The following is a 23,005-nucleotide window of genomic DNA, read 5'->3' as shown; positions in this document are numbered from 1 at the left end:
GGTGGACTCTCCCCAGTTGGTACACCAGGCACAAGGGAAAGGCTCAGTTCTGAGGAGCACGAAGGGCTGAATTTCATTTCCCAGCCAAAGGGAAAAAGATGAAGAAACAGTTTGGTGGTCCCTTTTTCATGGGGCCAGTAACTATCATTAGGGGAAAAGATAAGCTTCCAGGAACCAGATTTCATGAGGCCGTGGAGAATCGTGTGAGACAGAGCAGCAAGGTTCAGTGGCAGGGAGCTCCAGCAGACACGGTAATTAGGTTATGAGGCACTATGAAACAAAAAACAGCAGTGTGAGAAGGGAGCCAGGTACAGGCATGGACGAGAGTGCTGCGCCTTAGAGATGTATGGCTTGTTGCAATGACAAGGCAGCCCTGTTACTCAGAGTTTAAAACAAAAGGAAAAAGGATGTCTCCTAACCACAATGAAAAAAAAAGAAAAAAGGGGAGGAGAGAGGGAAGAAGAAAGAGATAGCCTCATTATGTTTCCTTCATGTCTCATCTTTCTAGTCTGCTCTCTCTCTTTTTACCATCAAACTCCATGAAAACAGTCATCAGGTCTGTTAGCTGGTTAGGAGACATGCTGACAGCACCATGCACTCATTAGATTTCACTTTGTGGAATTCAGACAGCACACTGGTGGAGAAAGATGGGATCTGCACTTACTGTGGCAGTCTGGAATCACAGTCTGAGGTAATTTCCTAAAAGGGCACTTCCAGTATAGCTTAAGTAATATCATATGAGGTTATGCTAAATAATAAAAATATATTAATAATGTTACCATATTAGAAATGGCAGATAAAATTAACCTTTAAAAATAATGAAAAATCATGTTTCCTTTGGCAGTGAAGCTGAGTGTAACACCATGTTCTTCTGAGTGAAAATAGGTAGTGAAACTGGCTAAAACACAGCCTCAAAATTGGCCTTTCCTGGTGGACACCCTAGTCTTCAAGAGTAGCAAATTCACAAACAGAAATACAACCAAAACAGGCTATTATAATTTAAATAATGTATACTACATATGAGGCCATAAATCAGTCCTGTGATCTGAAGAAGAGTTTCTCATGTGACATCATGCTCTGTGGTTTCTTTAAACTATTTTTCTCACCACAGAAGTGGGAACACCTTGCAGAGAAAAGACTAAGTGAACATATTCCTTCCCTCTGGCCTGTTTGCCTCCTCTGACTGGCACTCCAAAACTGTCCGTGTGTTCTTTAGACACCCAAACTGAGCCGATGTTTCTGTCTTGTGTTACCACATAGTTTGGGATTTCCTAAGGCCAAAGACCTCAGCTAGCCTCATGCCATACATGATCTGACAAATTGCTGAATAATAGATCCTGTCAATCCTCGGCAGATAATGGATTATTTCTGTGTGTCCCACTCTCTGTTCCCTGCTTGCAGAGTACACAGTGATCAATGAAAACTGCCCAGGCGCTGAGTGGAATATCATGTGTCGGGAGTGCTGTGAATATGACCAAATTGAGTGCATCTGCCCAGGACAGAAAGAAAGAGTGGGCTACACCATTCCCTGCTGCAGGAATGAGGACAACGAGTGCGACTCCTGCTTAATCCACCCAGGTATGTTTAGGGCCACACTGCGTTCACACCGGATCTTTGGCCAAGGCATGAACATGTAATGGTAGCTGCTGGGCAGGGGAGTGGCGAGGGCAGGCACATCTCACTGGGGCATGGGATTGCCCCACATCTCCTCAGGAACTCCCTCTGCCACTCTGCTGACAGCAGCAAGACACTTGGCAAGGTGCCCCCACAGCAGGTAGCATCGCTGCCAGAAAAAAACCCACTTTCTACCAGCAGTGCACATCTTGGGCAGGCTTGGGAGCTGCCAAAGGGTGATGTTGCAGCTGGCTTCACACCAGGAGTGTTTTGTAGGTGCTCTGAGATGATTTGCATCCCCAAAGCAAGAAGGGAGAGACAACTTGGAAGTCCAGCTAGCAAGGAGGAAAGGGCAAAGTGAAAGGGCAGGAGAAGACAGGACCAGGTTAGAAGACATCAGAATCACTTGGGCAGGGTCCAAGCAGCACCAGCATCCACTCAGACTCCTGAGGGGCATTTACAGTTGGAGCAATGAGATTTAGAGGTTTGGGCAAGTCAGACTGGGAGTTCAGCTCCAAATCTCAGAGTCTGAGCTGCCTAGGGTTTGGGGGTGGAGGTTGGGTATGGTTCACGGTGGGGAAGCTGTCAGCAACGCAGCAATCACTAACATTATTGGCATTTTTTGTGGAGAAGAGGGAGAGGCTGCTCCTCTCCCCGCAGGACAATCCACCTTGGCTTTCCTCTAACGCAGTGGCTCTCCTTTCAGGCTGCACCATTTTTGAGAACTGCAAGTCCTGCCGGAATGGCTCTTGGGGAGGGACGCTTGATGACTTCTACATCAAGGGGATCTACTGTGCAGAGTGCAGAGCTGGCTGGTATGGAGGGGACTGCATGAGTAAGTGTCCTACACGGGCAGGGAGGCATGTCAGGGACAGGGAGTGGTGGGACGGAGCCAGAGCCATGCTGTGCCTTTCCAGCTATTCCTGTACAGTGACTCTTGCAGGGGTCACAGGCAGGAGACGGCAAACACAATCAGGCAGTAAGCAGATCTACACTGGGAAAAACTTCTCTCCCAGTGCTCATCTGCTAGGGATTGGCCGAGGCCCCAAGTCACGGGAGGTTACAACCCTACTAAACTTCTGTTTTGTTTTGGTTTATTTTAAAACTTAACAACTGGGACTCTGGAAATCTTCTGGTCTCTGCATTTCTCGGACATAGTTCAGCATAACTGATTCCCCAGAGCCCTTCAGCAAAGCATAAATATTTACAAGGGCAACAGCTATATCAAAGAGCTTCTCCTCTGTCCTCCTTCAACCCCCAGACTGCAGAACCAGCACCAAGGAAGTCCCAGTGCTCCCTCGGTCCTTCGCACAGCTCCAATACACTCCAAGGTACCTCTGGAAAACAGTGTCTTGCAACTGCTAACAGTGCTGTGATGGACCAGGAGTGTTTCAGGCTCTGGTAGCGATATCTGAAGGTTTTGTTCCCGACAGCATACAAAAGCTCCCGCTTCATGGATTTTGCTAAGCTGTTGGTCCCAATGCTTTCAATAATTAATTCCACAAGCTAATTGGATACAGTTTAAGACTAGTATTTCCTTTACTAATTTCCCACCAGCGAAGGTATAGCCTTTCATCAACCCTCTTTCAATTTTTATTGACTATCTCTTTGTTCACATTTTACTGAAAGGGATAAAAGCAGAGTCTGCTTTTCCTGCTCTGTTCTGTCCATTATTCTACACATCTTAGTCTTGCCTCCTCTTAGTCATTGACTTTAAAGCAACAATTGAACCTACTTTCCCAACACAGCCCATGACCATTCGGGAGGTGAAAGCAAACAAAATAAAATCATTGCTTGAAACAGCAGAGTGTGGAGAATCAACATGTTTCAGCAACAGGGCTAACACAACCTTGGTGCTTTGGAAGTTGATAAACTGAGTCTCTTGCAGTTTACGGTGTGATTTCTGATAGCACTTTAAAGTCCTGTTTGCTCTGGGTTGATGCTAGAGCTCCCCTGGCACTTTTTATAAGAGCAGAGCCAAGAAAGAATCATTAGCTCATCTAATCCTTCCTCCCTCTGCCTGAGTAGATTGGTTGCCTAACAGTGTATTTCAGCCTGCTCTGCCTACTTGTGTTTTAAAGCAAATACACTGTCATACTGCAGACTATTTGGACATTTTTGCAATACTTAAATTTTGCAGAGCTTTGTCTTACAGTGTTTTTCTTAGTACTTGCTCTTTTGAGGGAAGCAGTGTGACACTGAGGATGTGGTCTCTTTTGTGTGGTTCTGCAGTACTTCAGAGGCAGGGTAGGATGGGCAGACAGCATTATTGTCTCTTCCACTCTTAAAGAGGAGCACAGGGGACAGCTGTGATCCCAGCACACTCCTGAGTTCCCCTGCTCTGGCTGTCATGGCTATCTCACTTTTGGCCTTGATGGTAGGCTCAGGCATGCAGAGACTGCATGTCCGGAAAGCAGCCTATAACCATGCTGGGTGCTGGCCTGCAGGCTCACAGCTATGTGACTTTTGGTCTGGAGTGTGGCCAGTGAGTAGCCTTTGAATGACAGTGTGCACTGGCTGCTGGAGCAGTGGATGTGCTAACACAACACATTTTGGAGAGTGAAGGAGAAGGCAGGCATCTCTCTTTGGTACCTGCACGCAGGATCACATCTGGAACTTTGCAGCCTGCCCCAGGCATCTCACCAGTGGCAGAGTGCAAATAAATCCCAGGAACACAGGGGAGTGCAACCACAGTAATTGGGGGATGTAATCTGTCTACTTCAGCCTATATTGCAAACGCCGGTGCCCTCTGCTAGCAAGCACATGGATGGCCTGTGGGACCTGCCCTGACCAAGCTGGTCGTGCGCACAAGCTGCACAGAAAGCTTCACCCCACACCAGGTCGGCAGCTGTGGGGAACAGCGTTGCCACAGTGGCGAGAAAGTAGGGCTCCTCCGAGCAAAGCCGCCCTTGCAAGGCATCCCCAGCTGAAGCTGCTTACCCAGATTTTACCTCCTCCTGCCCAGCAAGGCCCGCGTCTACCTTGCCCCTGCGCCGAGGGCAACCTACCCGCAGACTTCACACCCCCCGCCACGCCTGAACGCTTTAGGGCGGTTGCCCAGAGCACGGACCGGTGCAGAGGAGAGAGCCCGGAGGTGCGGGCGGGCAGTCCCCGGGCACCCGGCAGGGCTCCGGGCGGACCCGCCGCCGCCGCCCGAGGAGCGCCGGGCTTTGTCTCCCTCCCGCGGGGCGCCAGAGGCGTTACGGCGGAGCACCTGCCCCGGCCCCGGGCTCCTGCTCCCGGGGCCGAGTGCGCCGGGGCCGGCCAAGACGGCGAGCGGCTCGGGGCGCTTGTCTTCCTCTCCGCCGTAAGCGGGCGAGAGTCCCGGCAGTTCCGTCCCTTCACTAGCGGACCGCCCTAAGAAACCGGCCCGGCCCGGCCCGGCTGGGCAGGGACTCCCCTCCCGCGGCGCAGCCTCCGCCACTCCGCCCTCCCGGCGCGCCATTTCCCTCAGGCGCCCCGGCCCGCCCGCGGGCGCCGCGCGTCACCTCCGCCGCGCGGGCGCTAGGTGGCGCCCGGGGGCCCCGTAGGAGGACGCGCTGCAGGGCCCCAGGCCCCAGGTCCCACGCCCGCTCCTGTTAGCGAGATGGGGGAAAGGCCGCACGTGTAGGCACAAAGGGATGAATGCCAGGGATGCAGAGGAGCGCGCAGCTGCAATTTAGCCTATGGGCAGGATTAGTGCCTATTTGATACCGCACTGGTGTGGGGGGGGCAGCTGTGGGGCAGGCTCTGGTTACCCCATGGGGAGCAGCAAGGCTTGCCCACGGGGCAGCCCAGCAGCCCTGGGGTGCCCTGTGCGGCTCCATGGGCTGGTGGCGCTGCCCCAGCCACGGGGCAGCGGTCAAGGGGCTGACCACAATCGTTAGGGCAGTGTGAGCCCCTGGAGGCAATTTCTAGGAACTGTCAGCAAAAGTGATGATGTAGCTGGAGGGCTGTGGCAAGGAAGAAGTAGCATGGGCTGGCCCATGGGGCCATCTGGTTCGTAGTGTCTGCTGGCATAGATGGACGCATGGACATGGCTGAAAAACAGCCAAAGGACACCAGATCATTTGGTAAAAAGAGAAATGGTATAAGGTAGTCCAAAGGAATGTTATTAGGAAAAAAACACACTGAATAGAGTTAATTGGGGACTGGGATATTTCCTAATGGGACCGTTTATTGGATTGGACTCTTATGACCTAAAACGCACATCAGAATCTAAAACCAGAAGAAAAACGACCCTGCAGCACCCTTTCCTTTGTACTCTGCACTCCAACAGCCTTTGTCAACCTCTGATTGTCAAGTCACTTGAGAACACATACTCCATCAAAGCGGGGGAGAAAGTGGTATTATCTAACAGCTGTCCTCAGCCTTGCTGTCTGAATGTGGTCCCTGTGATGAACAACAGTACTTGTAGTTTTAGACACTTTGCGAATGTTAGAGTTTCACATAATACTGGTGACCAACAGGTAGCCACAAGGCATGACAAGGGACAGCTGCCTTTCTGTATCAGTTTGTTTCTGAATACAAGTAATGTTTCTACTCTCATTCTCCTCTATTCAGTCCTCTTGACCTTTGAAGGAGCCCCACATAGATGCTGTAGCACTCAAACAGTGGATAATGAGTTTTTACCAGAGGTCTCCTCAGGACCTTTCCCGGCATCGACCCACGGGTCTCCGTGGGCTACAACTCAGAAGTCTCCTGAATTGTTTTCTTTTCTGTTAGTAACAAGCCTTAGAGAAGATCTTACTGTGTCCCTGAAAACTGCCTTTTGTTTAGGAACAGGAACGGAACAAGGATGTTGACACTCCGCCAAAATGGATTTTTTTTTTTGTAAATTAGGCAGAATTTTCCAGCATTTGTATTTAGGATGTAAATTATTTTTGAGAGTTTTCCAGGTCTCCCACAGATTCAGAATGGGACAAGAAGAGACTTCTTTTGATCAACAGATGATTGAACTGTTGGTCTGGGAAGTCAGCCTAACTTCTGCTAGAAGGGCTGGAGATACAAGAGCACAAATCTGATGTGATCGTAAAGGTGCTTCATGCAGAGAAGGGCAGTGGCAAATGTGAGAACGTTCTTTTGGAGGTGGTCATTGAATGGCTCCTCTTTAGCCTCTGGACCACCTGCTTTGCTGGCCAAACCTAATTCCTTGGCACCAGTGTTCAGAGAGTTCAGGCTGTAGCACTGCAAACAGAAAAGTGCATTTAGTATGCTGTGCACATAAGTATCTCTTTGCACCAGTTCTTTGGCTTTCTTTTGTTAAAGGCATCAGAAACTCAAAAGCCCTTAATGACAAAAGGGAAACTTTCTTTGAGGTGGTCCAAGCCCCCTGTCAAACCATCTGAAAATTTCTAGCAGCTTTGTCTCAGGTTGTTTTTGAGGCAGGAGCCAGTGGCAGCACAAGGTCCTGTTTCTTGCTGTGGGAAGGAGCATTATCATGTGCACCACAGCAGATCCTGCTGTACTCACTGAATCCTAATGTGGTTGCTGAGCACAGTCATTAATCCTTGCCTTTTACAGAGGGAAGTAAGTGAGCCACAGAGGAAGATGAAACACTTTTGAGGAACTCTTCTGAGCAGTATTTGTTTCCTTGGGTCCTGCTTAATTAAGGGTAACTGAGGGTAAATGAACAAAAGGTATTTAATTTGAGCAACACTTTCTTAAGAAGAAAGAGATCTGCAGTTTTCACATTTCCCCATAGACCAGATGCAGTAGGACTGATTTCCAGACACTAAGATCAATGGGAACTGCAGATGCTTGGTACTTCACCAAATCAGGTCACTGTCATCCTCTTTTCCCAAAGGAAGGAAGGGCCCTGAGGTGAGTGTTAAAACCCACCATTTCAGTAGGAAACATTCATCCTGTGTTACTGGTTAAAAGTTTAGGGTTCCTCTTTGGAAACACATGGAAGGAGAAGGGCTTTCTGTTGGACTAAAGAGGTAAAAAGAAGTGAGACAGTTGCTTTGGAGATCTTTTGGGTCATTTGTCTTTTTACTTATCCTCATTATCTGTGGTGTGCAGCCTATCAGAGTCCCCTGGTTTGGTGATGCTGTTAGACTCAATTGCAATTTCTCGCTTACAGATACAGGCTCATCCCCCTGGCAAAGCAACAGAAGGCTTACCAGGGAATGTAGCCATGTGCAAGACTCCATTTGGAAAGATGTAGTCAGGAAAGTAGAAACTGAGAAATTAGCTCTGTTTGGTGTGTAAGGATTTAACTGTGCATTTTGCTAGCATTTGCATTTACAGATCATAGATGGCTCTACAAAAATCACTAAAAACTCTCCTTCCTCCATGGAGGAAAATACCATTAGCCAAATTTTATAGCTGGGGCAAAGGGAGAGGTTACTGAAGGTGAGGGAACTCTCTGGGCTAAAGATGTTCAGCATCCAAGATGAGGAATTAGGACAACTATCCCTGGACAGCTGCCTAGGGACAGCTGCAGGATAGCCATGAAAAGATATTGCTTCCTCAGTGTGTAACCTTGTCTGCTGTTTGTTGAGGTCATTGTCCTCTGATGGTTTTCTCAGACTGGGCACAAATGACTGGAGTACTTAATCTTATTCTGTTGATGCTGGGCACTGAAGTACATTTTATAGTATGGTGAAAAGCTGAGAGTGACACAGGCAGAGTGGGACAGGAGGAGGGGAAGGATAGGAATGAACCTGAGAGAAGGAATGAGGGCTGTATATTATGTATGTGTTCCATTGAGTCATTGGTGGAGGAGCTGTGTGGTTATGTGTCACCATTGGCATGGTGGCATTAACATATAAGGACGATGTGGTGAATCCTGAGGACAAACAGATGACTCCTCCAGGAATACATCAGCTGTTTGTCCTCCAAGAGTCTCCTTGTGAAGGACCTGAAACTATCATGCTGGGTGCAACAGCTCCTCCTTTCATTGTTTTGCTCACTTGAGCTAATTCAAGTGTTCATTGTACCTTTGGCACTTTCCCGCCAGCTTCCTCAGCTGCAGTGATTACACAGGTCAACATGAGATCCATCAAAACTGGTCTTAGCTGGAGTGTCAGCCAGGTGGGTGGGTGGGCTAATCAAGAGTGGGGTGAAAGCTGTAAGAAATGGTTTCATGGGGCTGCATTGCAAACCAGGGAGAAGCAATCAACTAAAACTTTTCTAGGAGTGCTCTTAGCCTAGACAATACTCTAATAGAGTCGTAACTCTTCATAGCCATTGTGTGACTGTCCCATTATTTTATACACTGCCTTGTAAGAAAGTTTGTATCTTCCTAAGCCACCCTGTCTTCTCATTCCAGTGTTGTTTCTACATGTATTGTCTTCAAATGCCTCTTGAAGGTCCCTCACACAGATTTTTTTTCTTCTTTTGCTCGCCAGGGTGTGGGCAGGTTCTTCGGGCTTCTAGAGGTCAGATTTTGCTGGAGGGTTACCCACTGAACGCACGATGCGAATGGACTATTCATGTTCAAGCTGGATTTAACATTGAATTAAGGTAGGTCATACTGACTTTTAGCCAGCACTGGTTTCAGGTGGACATTGGGGCATGTGGATAACCAAGAGTCAATGAGGGTCAACAGCTGGGAGCCCTGGGGCAGTGAAGGTATTGCCACCACTTTGCATTTGATGCCTCAGCTCTTTCCCCTGGTCTAGCTTGTGACGGGCAGCCACTGCATAAATCATCAATGCTGCACCTTCAATTCCCATTTAGGACAGCTGGATGCTAAGGAGAGTTTCGCAGATATTGGGCACAATGTATCTCTCTAGAGGTCTCTTCAAGACCTTGACACCAAAGCACCCAATATTTTCTGAAGAGTGTACTCAGCTGAACTAAGACATTCTTTGAAGAAAAGCTGTAGGAACATTTTGATATGATGTCTCATGCCAGGAGAGAGTTGCCCATGGGACCTACCTTGCATTTAGCCTATGTTTTCCCTCTCTTATTTTTCTTTCACTCATTTTACCAGCCCTGTCCTTTACCAGCCTCAGTTATTCCTCTTACCATTCCTATGTCTGGAGGATGTGATTGGTTCTCCCGCAAGTCATCGTTCCTCTGACCTGTGTATGCTTAGACCTGTTAACCTATCCCTGCTGACTCAAGCTCACAGTTCTTGATTGGGTATCCTGCCTAGTGCAGGAGAGACCCTAGTTGGGATAATTATTATTAAATGTGTACATTACATTAAATGCTATACATTAAATGTGTAGCAGGGAGCTCACACATGCAGCAGGAAACCTGGGAGCGGATTGTATTCAAAACCCACTAGCTAATATAATAAAAATAGTAGCTAAAGCCTTCACATCAATATTTCACCAGCTTTGGAGCCCAGGCAAAAGAACTATGCTAGACACACAAACAGATTTCTTCCTATATGTTTAAAGAGAGACTTAATATTTAATAAGAGGACGAGAAATCAGTTGAATAGAAAAGAAGGGCTTGTGGCATTCCCACACTAATACCCTTTCTTCAGACTTGCAAATGCAAGTCTGTTGTGTAGTTAGCAGCAGCTGCAATTATTGCCTGGATAGCGTTGGAGCCTCTTGACTCTGGAGAAACATGTAGGAGACACAGGGGAGCAATGCTGTGAGGAGGAGTTTTGTGTTCTCATGACACAACTTTGCATCAGTCTTAGCAGGTATGAGCTGTACCTACCTTGTTTTTAAAAGATGTTGTTGGCTAAGTGTATTATTAGCACAGCACAAGCTCAGGAAGGTGGTAACCTGGTATTTTTTACATTTCTGAACAAGGCTTTGTCAATTGTAAGGCTTAAAAAGTGCTTCAGGAATTACAGATGTCCCCTGTCTTCACTTTTATGGAGGTGGGTGTGAGAGTGGAAATGGATCCTGTGCATGCACATCACTAGTGAATGCACCCATCTCTGGGTAAAGAGTTGACAGCCAGGTGGCACCAGGCACAAGGTACAAGAAAGGGAGGAAAGGCTATTTTAACAAAGAACACTGGATCGAACAGCAGTACTTGCTGTGGCTGCACTAAGGAGACTGTGATTTGTTTTCAAGGCAGAGGAATGAGGAGTGCTGTAAAGTAAGCTGACAGAGAAATCAGACCTCCATTCTAGACCCTGAGGGCCACCCACATGCATGCTAGGAAGATGTTAGTGTCACGTGAGGTCTGTATTGTTCACTCTGTTTACTTTTGCTGTTACCAGAAGATGCAAAACTTTAACATGAGGGGCATCCTGCAGAGACTGCCTTTCTCTTTCTCCCCATGTCCATCCTTCCTACAGTCAAACAAACACAATACTAGGCATCTCATCGTTGTGACATAATGTTACATTGCAACCGTGCAAGTCTCCAAGAGGGAAGCCTGAGCTACCAACCTTCTATTGTCATCAACTACATTTATCTGAGCTGGGTAGTGTTGAAGAAGCCTAAAGCCCTGTGCCCAGCCTGAGCTGAGCTTGATGTCTGGGTACCTAAAGATCCCAGTAGATGACACGGAACTTCTAGGGAAAGATCAGGAACTGTTCTGAATGTCCACACTTAATCCTGCCACCCTGTAAGTCAGGAGGCATAGGAGGAAACCTCCAGGGCAAACACAGAACAGGAGGACCTATATCTACCTCACATAAGGTAACCCTGCACTGTGTTCTGAATCAGCTGAGGTTTTCAAGGTGGACCGCCTCAAAGCTGGCCATTGAGGTACTTCAGCAGTTAGATACTGTGGAAAACTGGTACATTTAGCCTAAAGCTTCTCCTTTAGGCCATTCCTACACAGAAGGGGAGGTACAACTAAGCAGGCCACCAGAGTCTCCTGGGTCTGCCATCCATGCTGTAGCGTTGCCTTCACTGCATTTTCATATAAATGCGCTGATCCCCTCTATGGGTGCTAACTCTGCTTAGAGCTGTAATGCACAGCCAACATTACGCTGAATCAGCACAACTGCTAACAAAAGAACTCCTTTCTTCATTCTCTCTGTGCACAAATCGTGTTTGCTCCCACTTTGATGGCTTGTGAGGGCAGGGATGGGGACAGCATGATATGGAACAAAGTAGTTTGTCTCTGCTTACATAGGGCAGGAAGAGTAAAACTCTCAGGAGTACCGATAAATCTTTCCTTGCTTCAAGCTGTGCCACACAGTCCTTTGGGGGTTAGCTAAGCAGAGCTGTTTTGATAAATGGTGCCCAGACTGTGGTGGTAGTTTATTTTCTCTGCTTTTTTGCAGCCTTGTTTTTCTTTGGGTTGTGATGTATAGGCTCCCTCAGCCCGAGCCATGTCAGGGATGTCATACCATAGAGGTATGACACGTAGAGGTAGTTCACAACTTTCAATCATTTTCTTTAATGCCTCAGCAGAGATGCAGTTTTAAACATTTCCCTTTGGCTAGAAGCTTTCCTCAGAGGGGTTGGTGAATGTATTGACACTGCAGACCCTGATGAAATCAAGACAATACTTTGCATTCCATTTTGTATCTGATTACCTGTAGCACTAAATTGGCGTGCTTAGTTTCGTAATACTTAGTTATAATATAGTTACAGTTTCACAGGTGAGGGAACTGAGGTTCATTACATTGCCTGTACCTGTGGTTTAAACAGCAGTAGACCTCATGATCCCGTCAACTGGGCCATAGCCACGAGGTTTGAAAAGCTTTGGCAGGTTTCCTGACCTGCCAATGCTGAGTCTCAATCATGGGATTCCATGTCATAAGTACAGTGTATCTGCTTCTATGCCAAGTTAAATAAAATGCAAATCAGAACCCCCTATGCCTTTCACATCTTCCACTCTGTTTTCATCATTTTTTAAAGCAGAGAAAGCAAGCAATTAAAAACAGTATTCTGTGTATGGCTCTTTCATTCCGTGCCTTCATTCTGGGTGAGTATCTCTTGATGTTCTTTGTCCAGGAACACGCTGCTAGACAGAGTTTACCTTTACATCTATAGATAATACTGCTCCCATTACATGGTAGGCATCCCAGAAACTTTCCTTCTGTACTTACACACATACTTAATTTTAATCAGAAATGTACCAGTTCAGAGAAATGGTAAATATTTTTAGGATTGAGTCAGGATAAACTGTAGCCTGATAAGTGTGACAAGGATGAATGGGTTTATAACTTCTATAAGGGTAGGTCCCTGGGGTATGATCCGCCAGTGAAAGAATGTTTTGAAGATGTAGTGTATAACCTGATGCCTGTGAAGATGTCTCTGGCAAACCTGACAGAACTAGAATTCAACTCATGCATTTTATGCAAAGCTAAGTTGAATTAATCTATCTCTAATGCATATTAAAAGCAGATGTCATTTTCTTCTTATTCTACATTCCACCAGATGATTTAAAAAATGCGGGACTCTGCTCCATTGGTGTAGCTTCCTACAACTGCTCATTAATTTCTCCGTATGTAGTGTACTCCTGATGCTCTAAAACCAACCATATGAGCTGAACAAAGGTGACTGAGTGAAGAGGCCTCTTAAGTCAGCTCATGAGTTGTCAAAGAAAGGTCATTTCACATAACAAGGGGGCCTCCTTAACATGGGGGCCTGAGTCCCAAGAAGAGAAGAGCAGGAAATAGGCTCCAGTACTCTCTTGCCTCTTCAGACTGTGAGATCCAGCAGCAGATCCAAAATGTGTCTCACCTCTTTGGTGTTAAAATGCAGTCTTTGCAAATCACTATGCCCACACTGGAATAGGCAATGTGTTAGATTTAGCCTAATCTTAAATACACGTCTGTGGCTTTAGGAGTTATCAGGAAGATTGAGTACACAACAAGTTTCATTTATAAAATATTCTGCTGAACAGTTAGTAGCATGGCCTCTCCCAGGCCTAGATCTTCTTATTCTTATCTGCTGTACCAACGTTGGGCCCAGCACCCCTGGCCATTCCTCATTCTCCAGAGGCATTTGGTGTTTTTCACTCTGTTTCTCATTCATATTCTGGTGGGATGCTTTGGCTCTGTGCCCCACTGAATTCAAACAGCAGCATATAACATTGCTGTTAACAAACAGGAGCCTCGCACAGTGGCTGGATCAAAGCTAGGAAAGACAGACATTGTGGGAAAAGGCTTTAAATATTTCCCTTCTGCACTAACTCCTGCCCCTTATTTCTGCCCTCAAAACGAGAGCAAGTGACAGACATTGGGGATTTAGTACCATTTTGCTTTCTAATGCAAAACGTGCTGTAGTGTTTTGGATTCCCTTTCTCCGCCTATTTCTGCTTCTGTTACATCCCCAAGCTTTCCTTGTACCCCTAATTGCTGACTTCTGAACATCACCATTTAAATACCTTTTGAGCCTTGGTCCTTGATACTATTACTTTCAGTACTTAGAACTTTATTTAGGGGAAATAGAACAATTTTTAGCAAACAGCCACGATAGAAATATGCCCCCTACGGTGTCTGACCCTAGATGAAAGTTCTAACATTGTAATGTGGTTAGGGACCTGATGCATGTGAACAGAGTGTATGACTTTAATTTAGACTTCACTCTTCTGCCACTTAAATATGGAGCAACTGTGTAGAGTTGAGCTGGCTTCCAAGGATCATGATGCAAAAATTGAGATGAAGTGAGGGGGACTTCGTGTGATTTGGGACTTGTTGATTCATTGATGGGGGGGAGCATTAACATAACTAAACATCCAAACAAATCAGAGTCAGGGTACACAGGTAAGAGTATGCAGTCTGACTGTGTGTCTTTGTTCCCCAAGATTTTCCATGTTGAGCCTGGAGTTTGACTACATGTGCCAGTATGACTATGTGGAGGTCCGTGATGGGGACAATTTGGACAGTCGACTAATTAAGAAATTCTGCGGAAATGAGAGGCCACCCCCCATCCGAAGCACTGGGTCTTCACTCCATGTCCTCTTCCAGTCTGATGGATCCAAGAACTTTGATGGATTTCATGCTGTCTTTGAAGAAATTACAGGTAAAATAACCCAAAAGTGGAACATGCTACCCATTCTCATTAATTCAATTTCACTAATCTCTCTCCCTGTTTTGCTTCATTAAAAACTTTCATGCTGTGTTGCCAACAGCAACTTACACAAAGTCAGTGCAGGGAAGATTCCAAAGCCATCAGATGGCATGTGAATGTGAGGTTCTTCTAACAAAGACTGAATTCCTTCTACCTGTGTGAAGAATAAGCACATCAGCCAGCACAGAAAAGCTGCTGTTTTGTGAGACTTTTCTGTTTGAATCTGAGAACTAAGAGCACAGAAGGAAATAGAGGAAGGGGCATGTGTATTGCAGAATTGCTCAAGGCTGTGTGCAGGAGCAGTCACTGTCTCAATTAGCAAAAACCTGACGCAAAGCCTCATAATTAGCTCAGTGAAAATGCCCTGACATGACTCTTGTGTTGGCTCATGTATCATACCATTAGGGCTTAAAAAAAAAAGTGTGTACAAAGGACAGATTATTTTCTTTAAGAAAAAAAGAAGGCATTTCCCATTCTGTGATGAACTCAGTGTTATGAATGACAGAAGCAGGGCTCCAGAATTCCTTTGTTTTTGCTAGTACTCAATGCTTGAATCCCCCACACTGCTTTCCACCCTTTCCTTCTGGCTGCAAAATAACATTGGAAGTGTAGCTGGCTCCTCATTTTGCCATTGCATTTGAAGCAGCCTCTACGCTCTTCCTGGATCTTCCTTGTTTAGCTATGTAGGGAATTTTGGTAAAATCTATCCACAGTACTCCTGGCACAGAAGGCTAATCAGAGTGTGCTGCTTTGCCATCGATAATCCCTGCAGGATCTATGACTCACCATAACTTGCCTTCCACACACCCTGGTGACCCACATTTCATGAGGTCATCCAGGGTATATATCTGGCTCGGGATGTTTAGTTAGTTTATATAATCCTTATATAAATACACAAACCTACAGTGGATCAGCTGTTAACAATGATCAGGGATGTAACTAGCAATCTGAAATGTGCATACTGCTGGATGCAGTGCTTATGCCATTTCTTAGCCTGCCCTGTTCTTCAAATGTTACCTTTAGTATCTGTTAGTAACACAGCAGGAGCAGTTAGCTATTGATAGTTCACCTGGGCTTACAGCAGGAGACGTGATATAGAACAAATGAATGTGGTGTGGGCTATGTTGCATAAGGGCTGCCTACACTCAGGGAACTAACATTTTCCATATGGTGCAAGCTGAATTGTTTCTGTTTACTCTGCCCAGCAGGGAACACTTGGTCTTCAAATACTGTTGAACACTTTATTTCTGCCCCATTGTTAGTGGTAATTATTCTGAGGCTGGGTGGCTGCAAGCGTGGTAATCCACACAGAGCACATTGCAAAGGGCTTCTTAGAGTTTGTGAGGAGGTGTTATTTGCCTAATGTGTTCTGGCCTAATGTGTAGCTGTAGTGAAAGGCTTTTAAAATGCTCCTAGTGTCTTTTTATGTGAAGCATTAACCTGGCCAGCAGGACAGTTTAGGGGAAGAATATGGCGTGCATGGGGCAGCGTAGAATTTAAAGCAGGGGCAGCACAGGATCAAAAGCTCTGGCAGGACATTGCGAACTGAAGCATTTCCCCTGAAATTTCCCTCTGTGCACAGCACTGTGGAAAAGCCAAGGTCCCGGGAACAGATTGCATAGGGCTTGCTAGAGCAATTCCCTGTGCTGCAGGTGAGAGCAGCAGCAGCACTTGTGCTTACAGCATGTGGACCAGGCCATGGAGGTGATCTGATGTCCCCACCACCTTAGTGGTGTAATGGAGAGGACTGAAGAAGTGCCTTGTGCTGTCAGAACTGAATTTCTTCACTTTCTGTCTTCCCTTCCTCTGAGCTCTGTGCGGCTTATAAGTCATAGCTTGCTGAAGCAGTGGCACTGACTGCACAGAGGTCACTGGTTCAACAGCCAGAAAGGTTTTGATTGATACAAAATAAGCTGCAAAGCCTATATCCCCTTTAGGAAAGGTCACTGCATGTGTAGTTATTAAAGGACAAAACCACATGGCCTGCTGTGCTGCCTAGTCTGGAAGCAGGTCCCATCCCATGCCAGTTGTCAAATGGGAACCAGTAATTGGCATGAGTGACTAGAAGTCACTCAACAGACGTCAGATGAGAAGGATGGGGTGCCAGATGGGGAGGCATCAGGGTCTCTTAGGGATTAGACATATTCCGGATCTAGTTAGATGAAAGCCTGTTATTGAATTTCAATAACACTTTACTTTCTGTACCCCCAACCTAGTGATCTTTGACACAACATAAGGGCTTTTACCTTTTATAGTACTGTCCCATGTTGTTTGACTGAAGACAGGAAATCAAGACTCCTTTAAAATGAAAAATATTTAGTGCTCTTGAGTATCAGGCATTTTCAAGGACAGTATCTGACACTTATTCTTGTTCACTTGACATGCTTACTTTTACAGAATCATGAGACAAAGCTGGGGCAAGTACAAAGCTGAAAGTTCACTGGCTTCAAACCAGTGACTACAAAATATCAGTCTGTACAGGCTCTTCTGCTTCTCCTTCCCTTTCTCAGTGATATTTTCCGTTAGCTGGATACAGTACAATTGCCATATATATATATATATTCCTTTTAATGAATGAATTACTGTCCTTAGTCAGACCTTAGTCTTCAACAAGACCTGGAAGATATACATTGCCCAGCCATGTATGAACTGCTGTTACTTCACAACATGAAACTTCCAGAGAAATCCATATATGGCATCTATATATTTCTTGCCTCTTGCCATCTGGATATAAGATACTCAAAGATTGTACTTCAAGTGAAGCCTTGGCAAGGAAAACTGTTGATTCGATATCTGTCATTCTGGACTGCAGCAGAGAGAATGCTTTAAATGTAATAGTACACAACCTCACCATAGGTCCCCCAGGGCTGGTTGCTCATGGTTGCAACACTCAACGGCTGGTACAAAGATTCATATTTCTGTTATAACTGAAGTAATCAGTGTATTTAGTGTGGAAGGACAAAGATGATCTGTAAATGAATTACAATGCAGACCTTTCTAGCAATTATGATTTCAAAGTTTATAGAATCACAGAATCATTAAGGTTGGAAAAGACCTCTAAGATCAGCTAGTCCAACCATCAACCCAACATGTCCATGCCTACTAAACCATGTGCCGAAGTGCCACATCTACACATTTTTTTAACTCCTCCAGGGATGACTGGAACTCCTCCAGGGGTGACTCCACCACCTCTCTGGGCAGCCTGTTCCAATGCTTGATAACCCTTTCAGTAAAGAAATTTTTCCTAATATCCAATCTAAATCTCTCCTGATGCAACTTGAGGCCATTTCCTCTCGTCCTATCACTTGTTACCTGGGAGAAGAGACTGACCCCCACCTCTCTACAACCTCCTTTCAGGTAGTTGTAGAGAGCGATAAGGTCTCCCCTCAGCCTCCACTTCTCCAGACTAACCAACCCCAGTTCCCTCAGCTGCTCCTCATAAGACTTGTTCTCCAGACCCTTCACCAGCTTCATTGCCCTTCTCTGGACACACTCCAGCACCTCAATGTCCTTCTTGTACTGAGGAGCCCAAAACTGAACACAGTATTCAAGGTGTGGCCTCACCAGTGCCAAGTACAAGGGCAGGATCACTTCCCTACTCCTGCTGGCCACACTATTCCTGATACAAGCCAGGATGCAGTTGGCTTTCTTGGCCACCTGGGCACACTGCGGGCTCATGTTCAGCCGGCTATCAATCAGCACCCCCAGGTCCTTCTCTGCCAGGCGGCTTTCCAGCCACTCTTCCCCAAGCCTGTAGCGTTGCATGGGGTTGTTGTGACCCAAGTGCAGGACCTGGCACTTGGCCTTATTAAACCTCATACAATTGACCTCGGCCCATCGATCCAGCCTGTCCAGATCCCTCTGCAGGGCTTTCCTACCCTCAAGCAGATTGACACTCCTGCCCAATTTGGTGTCATCTGCAAACTTACTGAGGGCGCACTCAATCCCCTCATCCAGATAATTGATAAAGGTATTAAACAAGAGTGGCCCCAAAACTGAGCCCTGGGGAACACCTCTTGTGACCGGCTGCCTACTGGATTTAACTCCATTCACCACAACTCTCTGGGCTTGGCCATCCAGCCAGTTTTTTACCCAGCGAAGAGTACACCCACCTAAGCCATGAGCTGCCAGCTTCTCCAGGAGAATGCTGTGGGAGGCAGTGTCAAAGCCTTTACTAAAGTCCAGGTAGATAACATCTACAGCTTTCCCTCATCCACTAGGCGGGTCACCTGGTCGTAGAAGGAGATCAGGTTGGTCGAGCAGGACCTGCCTTTCATGAACCCATGCTGGCTGGGCCTGATCCCCTGGTTGGCCTGCACATGCCTGTTGAGCGCACTCAAGATGAACCGCTCCATAATTTTCCCCAGTACTGAGGTCAGGCTGACAGGTCTGTAGTTCCCCAGATCCTCCTTCCAGCCCTTCTTGTACATGGGTGTCACACTGGCAAGCCTCCACGTCGTCTGGGACCTCCCCTGTTAAGCAGGACTGCTGATAAATGATGGAGAGTGGCTTGGCAAGCTCCTCCGCCAGCTGCCTCAGTACTCTCGTGTGGATCCCATCCGGCCCCATAGACTTGTGAGTGTCCAAGTGGCATAGCAGGTCGTTAACTGCTTCCTCCTGGATTATGGGGGTTTATTCTGCTCTCCGTCCCTGTCTTCCAGCTCAGGGGGCTGAATACCCTGGGGATAACTGGTCAGACTATTAAAGACTATAAGTTATCAAGCATGTTTGGATAATTCTTTAAGGTGGCAAGGAATATGTTTTGTAGTCAATGTGAGCTGAAACTGAACTCAACTTCTGGTATGGATCCAGATGTGAACTTTGCTGCAGAGTCTTGTTTTGTTAAGATGGACTTGAAGCAGGGCATCAGATGCTGAACTCCTCAGGTGTTTACTTGAATCTTAAACTGGATCTAAATCTTGAGATTTTGGCTCTACTTTCTGTCTGCTAAAACCCACACTCAGTTTGGGAAATAATCTAAGTGGAAATGACTTTGTATTTTTGAAAGTAAATTATGTTCGACTCACTCATCTCCCCTTAGTGCAGGCACAAAAGAAAGTGTGTGTGTTATTGCACAGTGGAATTTGCTGATGTTAAATGGCACAATTACACATTCTGTTATTAATTTATGCTAATATGTACAGTTTGATGTGTATCACTGCTAGATTTGTGGTGTGGAAGAGGTTCCCTGGCAGACTTAGGGTCATCATGACCATTCAGAGCTTCCTGAACCCAAGACCAAAGAAGTGCCCCTCAGGGGCAAAGCAACTCCCAAAGTCTGGGATGACAAGATCCAAGACCCAAAAAACCCACCAGAACCATGGATCCCAGAATTTATCCCTAAACTCTGGGATGAATGGCAGGAGAAATGTAGGTTGATATTAAACTTCTTTAGTTTAGGCTAAGCGCTAAACACTGTTGGAGCTTGCTGTAAATTATTTTTCTTCCACAAACCTTTCTCACCACTTGACTACAGTTAAAGAAAAATGGTAAGGGTAAGTGATGAATGCTGGGAAAAGAACTGTTCATCCCTATAAGATCCCCTCTCCAGTAAGTAAGAAAGAAGAGCAGAAGGCTTTTTGACATGCATTAGGCCCTTTACTGTGTCTTCCTAACTTTTAACCAGAATATGTAATTTACCCCAAGACACAACCATCATGAGGAAAAATAGACAGGACCCCCATCCTATGAGAGACCATGAATGTTCTTGCTTTTCTTTTATAGCTTGTTCTTCATCTCCATGTCTTCATGATGGAACGTGCATTCTAGACAAAACCGGTACCTACAAATGTGCCTGTCTGGCTGGCTATACAGGGAATCGCTGTGAAAACTGTGAGTACAGGCAGTGTGTGTATGACCAGCCTCCAGGGTTGTCACTGATGCAGGCCATTAATTGTTAGGAGTGTCATTGATATGTAGGTTAGGTCAGTCACAGTGCCAGAGAATGCACTGAGCTTCTTGTGGCATTTTTAAAGACATGTTGCTTGCAGTTTATGAAGATTTCCACTGAATAGTTCTGGAGCTTTTTATCTATGGGTAAAAAGGTAAAACAGAATTGGAGCTGGGAAACAGCCCACAATAAATCTTGTAATTGACTAGCCTTATCAGACAGAGATATACCTGCCTGCTATTTTCCACTGTGTGGCTCAGCTGTTTTCTTCTAAAAGCACATACCCCAGATGAGCCCTGCGCTTGATGCTCTAGCCAGAGTCAGTCCTAGGAAGTTTGTCTTCCCTCACAGCCACCTGAAAGGTAGAGTTCTGGCACCATGAATGACAGAGACTTGGGATCAAATGAAAAAGGGTAGATTCTGTCCATATCTGTGTTGGTGGTCCTCACTGTATGTATAGTCATACACCTGGTTTTGTCCTGCCAAGCGAATTGTAAAATAATTGGGTTCAAATGAGTTCAAATCAATTGTCTGTTCTAGTGATTTAATTCTTTATGCTTGAGCAAATGTCTTCATCTAACAGGGCTTGAAAGAGCAAGGAGTAAGAATTGTGCAATATATGTTATGATAAAGGCTATATCATCTCTACTAGCTGAAAGGAGTGTTGTGAAATATTTAGACTCACTGAGCTAGAGCTCCAGCTGACCCTGGAGGACTTCAGTCATACTAGTGAAATCCATTTGGGATCATATTTGGCCCAAGACAGAAAGCATGGTTTAACGTGCCCTGCTGTGGCATTACTCTGGCCATGAGGCACACAATGCCTTGACTGCTTCCAGAGTTTTCAATTCTATGTCAGAGCAGCCAATATAGACCAAACCTCACTACTTCAAAATCTTTTCCCCACACATACCATTGTCAGGAGTGGATTTCTCTCCTGGAATTGGTTTACTTAACCAGGGGAGTTAAATCATAGTGACATGGTACCTCCTTGCATGGATCATTTTGAGATAAAAGACCTTTCGATTTCTACAGATCCAGAAGTAGCTCATAAGACTTGACTTTTCTCCCAGCAGACCAGAAGAGAGGTAGTTTTACATTTTCTATAAACCTGAAAAAGTTTTGGCTCTGAACAGCATGCCACATTCTGCCAAACTACACAGATTCCTGGTATGTTTTCTGTAGGTTGCTGAAAATTGAGGGATCCTGACCTCAGGGCTAATGTGGCTGGCTCTTCTGCTAACAGCCTCTTTCCTGTGAGTAGTTGTTTAGCAGGTCATTTAGGGACTGGAAACTCCTGAGCTCTTTGCAACTGCTCAGTGAGATTAGTTCTGTTCCTGTCTTTAGGAGAGAGTTTAAAAAAAGAAAAGATTCCTGTCTGGTTCAGAACCAATCTAAATTTCAAATTAATTACATTTCCAGCAAACCTCAACCATAGTTTTGGCAGGCTCTACACTACAGTCAAGGCAAGAAATGAAGCTCACATTCTTTTACTAGTTTTCTTTTGTAATTCCAGTGTGGAAACTTCACTCATGCAACACACAGAGCAAACAACAGAGGAAGTAGTTGAAAAACAATAGGATGAGACTTCTGTCTTATTGTAAACAATGAAGGGTATAGGTAGTAACAGAATAAAAGGGAGGAGACACTTAAAAATATATACAGTAAGATTTTTAACTTGACAGAAATCCTGTAGTTTGATTTGTGAGATAACAATTTAAGTGGATAAAATACTGTTACTTTATTATGTTTGTGGGCTTATGCTAGGAAATATTTTTTCCAGCACCTATATTGCTGCCTTCCATAACATAGATAAAGGTTGACTTTTTTTTCTTGTATGTGAATAGCAAACCTCACAGTGTGAAAACATCATGGCAAATCTCTGTTCTCTCTGACTTCAAAGAAGTTTTTTCTTAAGATATTTCCTTCAGTTTTGCCAAAATGTATCCTAAGTATTTTCCAGTGTATGGGGGGAAAAAGGCAGAAAATTAAAGTTTGATTTGTTTTTTAAGAGCAAAAGGAAGAACTGGAAAAAATATCTGTGGCTGTAATTCTTTAAAAATTAGTCATGTAGTTTCCTGAACAGCATTGCAGTTTAAATGTTAAAGGGAGATTGCATCATGCTCAGAATCTTTCTGTCTGTTAGGTCTTGCAGCAACAGTGCTGTCTTGTGAGGTGGAGCCAACGGAAATAAATTTATTTCTGCAGAAAACAATCGTAAAATGGTCACTTTTGGAATATTGAATATGACTTTGGACACTATGAGGCTGATTCTTTCAGTCTGGTTTTCTTGCAGCAAGTCAGGTGCAATCCCATTAAAGTCAATGGATTTATGTTGGTGAAAAATAGGTATAAGAGAGAAGAAAATTAGAGCCCCTTCATGTTAAGTACATGTAGAAGATTTGAGGTGGTGCAACAGAAGTTGTCCAGAGAGATATGAGGGTTTTAAAGAAATCCAAGGGACATACTTCAGAGGAAGGGAGACTGTGGGATTATCTCATTGAGGAATAAATTAAGGCCAAATTAAACAAATTCAGCAATGGACATTTCATGACAGAATCAGAAATCTAAGTACCTCGCCATCCCAGTGCAGCTGTGTCTTTTTGTCTTTTACCAAGTTTAG

General features: G+C 45.3%; 1 protein-coding gene across 3 annotated transcripts in view; it reads left to right on the top strand.

The window, feature by feature from the left end:
- Window positions 1–23,005, top strand: part of PAMR1 (peptidase domain containing associated with muscle regeneration 1) — a 60,034-nt gene that overhangs the window by 10,699 nt on the left and 26,330 nt on the right. For all 3 annotated transcript variants that reach the window (XM_072863802.1, XM_072863800.1, XM_072863799.1), the window contains exons 2-6: window positions 1,402–1,578; window positions 2,321–2,449; window positions 8,949–9,063; window positions 14,227–14,444; window positions 20,217–20,324. In XM_072863802.1, the coding sequence (XP_072719903.1) occupies window positions 1,402–1,578; window positions 2,321–2,449; window positions 8,949–9,063; window positions 14,227–14,444; window positions 20,217–20,324 (747 nt within the window). The remainder of the gene's footprint in view (window positions 1–1,401; window positions 1,579–2,320; window positions 2,450–8,948; window positions 9,064–14,226; window positions 14,445–20,216; window positions 20,325–23,005) is intronic.

Source organism: Ciconia boyciana, chromosome 6, assembly GCF_034638445.1.
Source record: "Ciconia boyciana chromosome 6, ASM3463844v1, whole genome shotgun sequence".
Lineage (NCBI taxonomy): Eukaryota > Metazoa > Chordata > Aves > Ciconiiformes > Ciconiidae > Ciconia > Ciconia boyciana.
Note: the sequence above shows the minus strand (reverse complement) of the source record. Positions and strands in the feature narration are given on the sequence as shown.